Source organism: Aplysia californica, unplaced genomic scaffold (genome assembly GCF_000002075.1).
Source record: "Aplysia californica isolate F4 #8 unplaced genomic scaffold, AplCal3.0 scaffold00344, whole genome shotgun sequence".
Lineage (NCBI taxonomy): Eukaryota > Metazoa > Mollusca > Gastropoda > Aplysiida > Aplysiidae > Aplysia > Aplysia californica.
In genome coordinates this window covers 576678-584702 of record NW_004797614.1, presented here as the reverse complement: position 1 = coordinate 584702, position 8025 = coordinate 576678, and the positions used below count along the sequence as shown (strand labels likewise).

Here is an 8025-nt window from a genome sequence, read left to right as displayed (position 1 = left end):
CCCCCCAAAAAAAAATTCCAGCTCATTGATATGTATACATACATACATATATCTTTTTTCAGTTCACTCACCATGGTTTCTGTCAAAGATGGGGTAAACAGTGTCGGCTCACTCGAAGGTCGTTTTAGAATTCCCCTGAGCGGAACGTGAGCGCTGGAATGGATAGCTATGAGCCTCGGGGTCAGGCCAGGGGTCATGCCGTGAGGTAAAGACATGGAGGTGACCAGCTCTCTACTGTTGGTAGCCACAGACACAGTAGGGGTAGTGATCGCCGCCATGCATGAAGGTGTTACGAATCCTGGCGTCACGCCCAGGGACAGCATCTCTGCCGACTTGTTCTGTCGGAACCTGAGGTGGGAGTTGGGTCAGGGTTAACTCTGTTTGCCCATACATTTCCTGGAACATGTACATTTTGTAAATGGCTGTATCGGCCAGCGTCTGTGGAGCAGCGGTTGGGCGCTTCGATGTAGCATACACGCAGGAGACCTTAGACTTATATGGATTCCCGAGCGGAACGAATTTTTATCAAGTATATCGATCTTTCGGCTTGAAGTTTTGTATACCCCGCACCCCAGGTTGACTCTGATAGGCAGGGCAGAAGCCCGCCTCCTAAATGATATAAATTGTGTCAGTTCGGGTGTAAAACACCTGCATTAAAAAACCCAACAAAACACTTTTTAAAAACGAATGTTTCATTGCTTGGCTGTTTCTGCTTTGAGTGAAAAGAATGCGCAGTCTTATACTTATTGATGTACTCGTATTTACTCGTTTGAACAAAGGACAAGCTGCATCTCTAGTCCCAGTTTCTTTTCTTTTTTTTTACAAAAATTTTTTTGGCTTATTTTTTGGTAAGGCAAATCACAATTAGCTTCATTGTTCTAGTCAAACGATCATTTGCATCTAGTTTGTTTCTTCGCCAGGAACACAGAAATAATCATCTGACTTAGAGATGACCCCCCCCCCCTCAAGACAGACATGTAAAAACCCCAGAGGAATATCCAGTGGCGGCTCGTGGTTCATAGAACTGACCGGCCGTCATTCACGTTGACTATTTCTCCCTCCCCCACCCCCTTCCTTCACAAAACACACACACACACACACACACACACACACACACACACACACACACACACACACACACTCTCTCTCTCTCTCTCTCTTCTTATTTTGTACCCTTACTTTTGCCATCCCCACCCCCTCCCCCACTCACACACACACGCACACACACCATGGTAAACATTGTAATATAATATGAAAGAGCTAAAATATGCGGTAGTGTCAAGAAAAAATATTATGAATAACGTTTGATGGAAGTTACTGAGAATAATAGAAACTGTCGTCTGCTTTCATTTCTACTTTCTGCCCCCATCCCTCACCTCCTTTGCTCCCTCCTCTGGGCTCCTGACTCTTTCTGCAGCCCCTTTCTACTGCTACTCCTTGGCTCCTCCTTACTGCTGTCTTTCTGCCACACCCCTGATCTTCTGGTAGGAAACATCTACACCTAGCCTTCTCGGACAAGGGCCAAAAATCTCGGAGGGCCCATGTGCAAGTTGCGCACATTAAAGATCCCTTGGTGGTCTAAAATCGATAAGAGTAGGCTTCGGTCGCCACCCGAGCAAAATTCAAAATTTCTTACCAACTGAAAATATTAGGTGTGTCCCGCGCGCTCATAAGACCCTATGCAGTTGCGAGCGCCGTAAAACACTTTACAAAAACAAGCAAAGAAACTGACTTGATCGGCACAGAACAAGAAACACTAATTGGCTAGAAAACAAACAGAAAGTGAGAGGCAATAAACTGCTGGTCCTGGCCTCCAATACTTTACTCGTACTTTCTGCATCCCAACACAAAATATCGACGTGCACTGGACCCGTTACTAGATATCTATATGTAATAAGAACTGTCCTGTATGATGACAAAAAGTCAATTGATACTGTACCAGTGACGCTGTCTCAAGCAAATCAAGTCTACAATCAGATACTATATAAAGCTGGACAAAGTTAGCACACAACAGTTTCCGATCATTATATCATCAAATGTTCTTAATCGCACTTTTCAGTTCTCAAAACAGGCCCAGACTCTGACAGCCGAGTGCCTATTGCTCCTCGTTATAATTCTCCTTATATATCTTCACTAGACGATTCCTCCTTTCGCTGACCAGACTCCTATGGGCCAGGTAAGTTATTCGTGGGGAGAAAACGATGAGTAAATGCCAAACAGGAACTATAGGTGGTTAAAAAGTCAATAAACAAAGCAAAAAAAATAGTACCTAGCTGACAATAAATGTTCTGATAGTAGTTAGAGAAAGGCTAAATGATAAATACATGTTTTGCTGATAAAATAATACACGTGTCTGTGCTGCTCAAGACAGTCTCATTCTTAATTTTGTAAGCTACAAAGAGGCTAATTTGGCAATTAAGGGATGCCCTATTCGCTCTCAGGGCAGTCGATGGAATTGTCCAGGGGACTGGAGTCATCGCTAAGCCTAAGTTTGGTTTGGCCTCGTACGTAGTACGAAGTTCCGCGACATGACGGCCTGATGGAAGACGATTTAAAGTTACTAGCCGGCGCGATAAATAAACATATAGGAATGAGGCTCTGTCGCGACAAAACAGCAGCGAATCCCACTTCTCTATTTGAGAGCCTTCAAATCGGAAAGGTGCTTTTGAATGTTGACATATGTTTGTTTGGATATACTTAAAACTGAATGTAAATTATCATCAGCTATAAATCTCTTGTCAACAGTACAGCTGACAAAAATTTGACCGGCACCGCCGTCTTGCCCAGTTAACAAATCGCCACTGGGAATATCACTCCTCTGGGAATGGCCTAAAGACAACTTCAGCCATAGTGGGCTCCTTAACTCCACCCCCACTGCAAATTTTAGTAGGAACATGCCACTTGGCACACACGTACCTTGAACAAAACTAAGAATTTTGATAAACGGACATAAGCTCTATCTGCATAATTTCACTCTAATTTGCATAAATTAAAAATGGACGCCATTGAAAAATCAAGCAAAATGAAAATAACTCTAAATTATCATACACATCTTCGATTTTCATGAAAATGGTGTCAAAATATATGTTTTTGTGGATGCCTTAACCATTGAAATCAAAATTTTGGATGTAGAAGGTCCGTTTTTTATTTATTCAATATGTTAGTCACATGATGTGATTATGAAGTATATATATTTTGCATATTTCAAATTGACAAGCTTGGACCTCCGCTTTCCCTAGTCACCCCATTGATGGTGCTTCCCCTTTTTAGGGAATCAGCTCACAGTCCAATGATGGTATTCCATGGGATGAACATTGTTGCTGCTGTTACAAAGCAACTGAATTCTGGACAGACCCCGGTCATGGTTGCTGATCAGCCACTCTTTACATTGGCAAAGAAGATTCCGTGGAAATTTTCAGATGTCTTAGGAGAGGACAAGTTTGTGGTGATGCTTGGGGCACTGCACATGGAGAAAATGCTGTTTGAACGACCTAGGGGAGTGGCTGGAAGGGAGTGGATGGACATCACGTCTGTCAGTCAGTGGTGTGGCTTCAACTTCAAGTGGAGTTGCTGATTCTATGATGTTGGTGACACATGTGACCCGCACTCGCTACATGCACCAAGTCACCGCTCTTGCTTTGTATAGTTTACTGAGACAAGCCCATCGTGAATATCTGACAACAACTATTGAAGATGAGCCATTGGAACTGGATGCTTGGATTAGGTATCAGCGAGACCGAGAATCGCAATTCTTGTACTGGCACCAGACTCTTGAGCTGCAGCTGATGGTTCTGTAGTTTGTGAAGTTGATTCGGACTGCATCGTTTGACCTGTACTTCGTGACTTTAGAACATCTCATGCCATGGGTGTATGCTCTTGATCACAAACACTATGTCCGCAATCTACCCATTCATCTACGAGATATGTGTGGCCTTCGAGAAATACATCCAACAGTTCATAAAGAGTTCATGAAGGGAAAATTCGTAGGACAGAAGACAAGTCGTGCATTTTCTAGCATTGCCTTGGACCAAATTCATGAGCAGCTCATCGATTCTCTGAAGGGTGATGGAGGAATAATTGGACTGACTGAGGATCCTGTAGCCCTTGAAAGATTTATGATTACTGGACCAGAACTTGCTCGCATCATTGAGGAATTCGAAAACACACCTCAAAACAGTCTCAGGAAGCACCATGAACAGTATCCTAAATGTCGAGAGATTTTCAGAGAAGATGGGAATGGCTTAATCAGTGCATTCTCTGGTGTGGGAAGTCCTTTCCTTGAAGTATCTGGGCAATTGATTTCTCTTGACAGGTCCAGAATCATGACAGGTGATGTTATGAGCTCTGTGAGAAACATCACAAAAATTGGAAAAGACAAGTATGATACATTCTTTTCAGAAAAGGTTTCATACAGCACATCCCCATGGACCTCCACCTTTCACCTGAATAGATTGTCTCTTTTCGGTGTAAAAGCTCAACAACGTAAAGAAAAATCCGACTTTGCTTCCATGAAGGAAGAACGAACCCAGTTTATTTAAATGATGCTCTCTGGGCACACAGGAAGGGACATTGGTGAAGAAATGTTTGCACATGAGAACCCTACATTACCACCATCTCTCAGTTCCCAGGGTCAGATGCACAAAGGAACAAAATCTGAAATTCTCAAGTGCCTCGAAGGTGATATTGAGATTCTACTTCTGATACTTCCCCTAATTCTGATGTTGTTATTCTAGATGGAGCCTTCATCGTGCAATCACTGAGACTTGGTACAGCATCAACATTTCAGGATTATGCAGACCAGGTGTTTCTTCCTTATTGTGATGTCATGGCTAAAGGGTGTGTCGTGGGATGCCTACAAACACGATAGTCTCAAATCCAGCACTCGGGAAACCAGAGGCAGTGACATGCGGTGTCGAGTGACATCATCAACCAAAGTAGCGAGTAACTGGCAAGGATTTTTACGTGTCGATGAGAACAAAACAGAACTGTTTTCTCTGTTAGCAGAGAAAATGCAAGAGATGTACACAGAGTGCAAACAAGTTGTTACAACCTTCGGAGAGAATGTTCTCACTTCACCTGTTCGCTCAAGTACTCGCGCTTTAACACCTTGTATTCACGAGGAAGCTGATTCAATTATTTTTTCCATGTTGCAGATGCGACACATGAAGGATTTAAACACATCACCATTCGTGCTAGTGACAGTGATGTAGTGATAATAGCTGTGTCCTGTTTCCAAGATCTCAACCTTGATGAGCTCTGGATAGCCTTTGGATCCGGCAAATCATACAGACATATCCCAGTTCACCAGATTGCTATGTAGTTGAGACCATCCAAGTCTCGAGCTCTTCTAGCATTTCATTCTCTGACCGGCTGTGACACCACCTCAGCATTTCAAGGAAAAGGCAAGAGAACAGAATGGGCTGTTTGGCAGGAATTCCCAGAGCTCACTGCAACACTTCGGCGCCTGTAAACATTCCCAAGTAGAATCGATGATGGTGTCATGTCCTAAGTAGAGACATTCATCGTTCGCCTTTACGACAGGTCCTTGGACATCACATCAGTCAATGCAGCACGCATGGGATTGTTCTACAACAAAAGCAGGCATTTTGAGAACTTGCCACTTACAAAGGATGCATTGCTACAACTCACATTACACGCAGCATATCAGGCAGGCCACAGCTGGGGCCAAGCCCTCATCTGTTCTCCAACCTTGCCTGACTCATATGAATGGGGATGGGTCATGACAAATGACAAGTGGTTACCTCGATGGACAACACTTGCCCCTATTACAAAGAACCACAAATGCCTTGTGACATGTCAGTGCAAGAAAGTGTGCAAGCCTCCAAGCAAATGTTGCAAAGCTGGTGTGAAATGCAGTACTCTCTGTGCATGCAGGGGAGCTTGTTTCAATCAATGAAAATAATGTGGACATATCAGTCAGTGAACATAACGCATTGGTTATTGAAAGAATAGGCAAAATATGGGTGAACCTGGCCTGCTAAAGGGATTTTAAATTACAAAAACAAAATCACATGTGTAGTCCTAGTATCTTCCCAAAATTATGGTTGTGCATAATTTTTTTTAATTTTTCAAGGCGTCCATTTTTAATGTATGCAAATTAAGAATCAATTTGACCTTTTATGATAATTCTTTGGATGTCACTGAGTTTCTCAGCCAGAACTTACTATGAAACAACACATTTATATTTCTATCATTCTTCTGTCAAAAGTTATATATTCGGTTCGTATTTTCATTATACTTCAGTGGCGGCCATTTTTCATTTATGCAGGTTAAGAGTGAATTTGACCTTTTATTATAACTTTGATGGTGTCATTGAGTTTGCCAGCCATATATTTATATGAAACAACACCAAAATTAATGTTCTGCCATTTGCCTGTCAAAAGTTATATCCAGTTATCATTTTCATTATATTTCAGTGGCGGCCATTTTAATTTATGCAAATTAGGAGTGAATTTGACCTTTTATTATAACTTTGATGGTGTCATTGAGTTTGTCAGCCATATAGGCCTATTTATTTGAAACAACACCAACATTAATGTTCTACCATGTGTCTGTCAAAAGTTATATCCAGTTATCATTTTCATTATATTTCAGTGGCGGCCATTTTTAATTTATGCAAATGAGGGTCTGAAAATGCTTGTGGACCTTGTGTACCTTGTGTCCGTTTCTAATTTTCCAATGATATGGTGTAAGGTACTTACATGCCAAGTGGTTCCTTCCTACTAAAGTTTGCAGTGGGTAATGGGACTGCTGGCCTAAGTCAGCCCACTACCAGTAGCACAGCCCAAAAGACTAAAGATAGTCTAACTTTACCAACATTGAGTGCAGGAGGTGGGGTTCGACCTGCCAGTTAGGGGCAATCGGGGCTGAGAGGGGCTCACGTTTCAGCAGAAAGACATAAACACTATATAAATTCTCCTAATAGGAAATAAAACTCAAACGAGCGTGCGACGGCGAGAAGCCTTACTGTCACATCACAGCCACAGATACTCTCGTCTCAGCTACCATACAAACCTGTGGAAAGTCCTGATATTGTTCAAAAGTGCCTTTTTCTATGAAAACTATTTATTGAAAATAATATAGGAATTTGAAACAGTGACAGCTGGTTATGTCACGTGTTAGGGGAAATAACATGGCAAACAGAAACAAGACTTTCTAACCGAAAGCGCAAACTTTTTCTATGCAGGAGACCATACTACATTCAAATGTACAGAATTGATACTTACTGATTTTCTCAATTTAGAGTATCGGTGAGTTAGTGCAAATTTGCCTCTCTTTGTCTTTTTTCTTTAGGATCAAATGCTTTATCTTCAAAATATCTTGTGACAGAAGAGCGTCAAAAACACGCAAAAACAAAAAAAAACAGCAGCAACAGCAGCAACAACAACAACAGCAGCAAAATAGTCTTTATCATTTCTGTTTGGAAGTAAGTTTTCCGTGTCTCCAATAAACCTCTTTGTCAAAAGCAACTTTACAGCAATAACAAGGCAACGTAAAATTCATACCAAACAAAACCATGCTGTCCCCCCCCCCACCTCATTTTGCGAACCGACCTGAGTCCCATGTGCCCATGTCGCTCGTCCAGGGCGTCCTTTGAGCCGTGGCGACTTCTCTGAGGTAGTTTCTCCAGTCTCTCTATCAGAGCCGCCGTGTCCAACATCCGGGGGTGCTTGGGATGCCGAAGAGCCTGCAAAACAATCAAACGAACAAATAAACAAACAAACAAACAAACAAAATACACAAAACAAACAAACAAACAAACTAACTAACTAACAAAACAACAAACAAACGGAGACTTCTGGCGGTTTGTTTGGGGAATAATATTTAATAGTTCACCGTCTCGCCAGAAATGGGAACAACTCTTTCCTGGCAGTAGAATGCTACCTATACTTCACAGATTCTCCGGCGAAGAGGTGATATCGTTGTGCCAGTGTTTACTTTCTCTCCCGTCATGCTGATTTGTCCACCGGGGATACAATACAAAATAGTCTCCCTGCCCCCCCC

General features: G+C 42.2%; 2 protein-coding genes across 2 annotated transcripts in view; both read right to left on the bottom strand.

Moving 5' to 3' along the window:
- LOC101845480 overlaps positions 1-7960 on the bottom strand; it is an 18920-nt gene extending 10960 nt beyond the window's left edge. Inside the window, exons 1-2 of the mRNA XM_005102827.2 lie at positions 7575-7960; positions 72-348 (exon numbers count right to left, since the gene is read on the bottom strand). Of these exons, the coding sequence (XP_005102884.1) occupies positions 72-348; positions 7575-7681 (384 nt within the window). The 5' untranslated portion in view covers positions 7682-7960. The remainder of the gene's footprint in view (positions 1-71; positions 349-7574) is intronic.
- The window catches only part of LOC106012356 (monocarboxylate transporter 13), a gene marked incomplete in the record, with an annotated part of 14264 nt that continues 13813 nt past the window's right edge, over positions 7575-8025 (bottom strand). The window contains 1 exon segment of the mRNA XM_035970941.1: positions 7575-7708.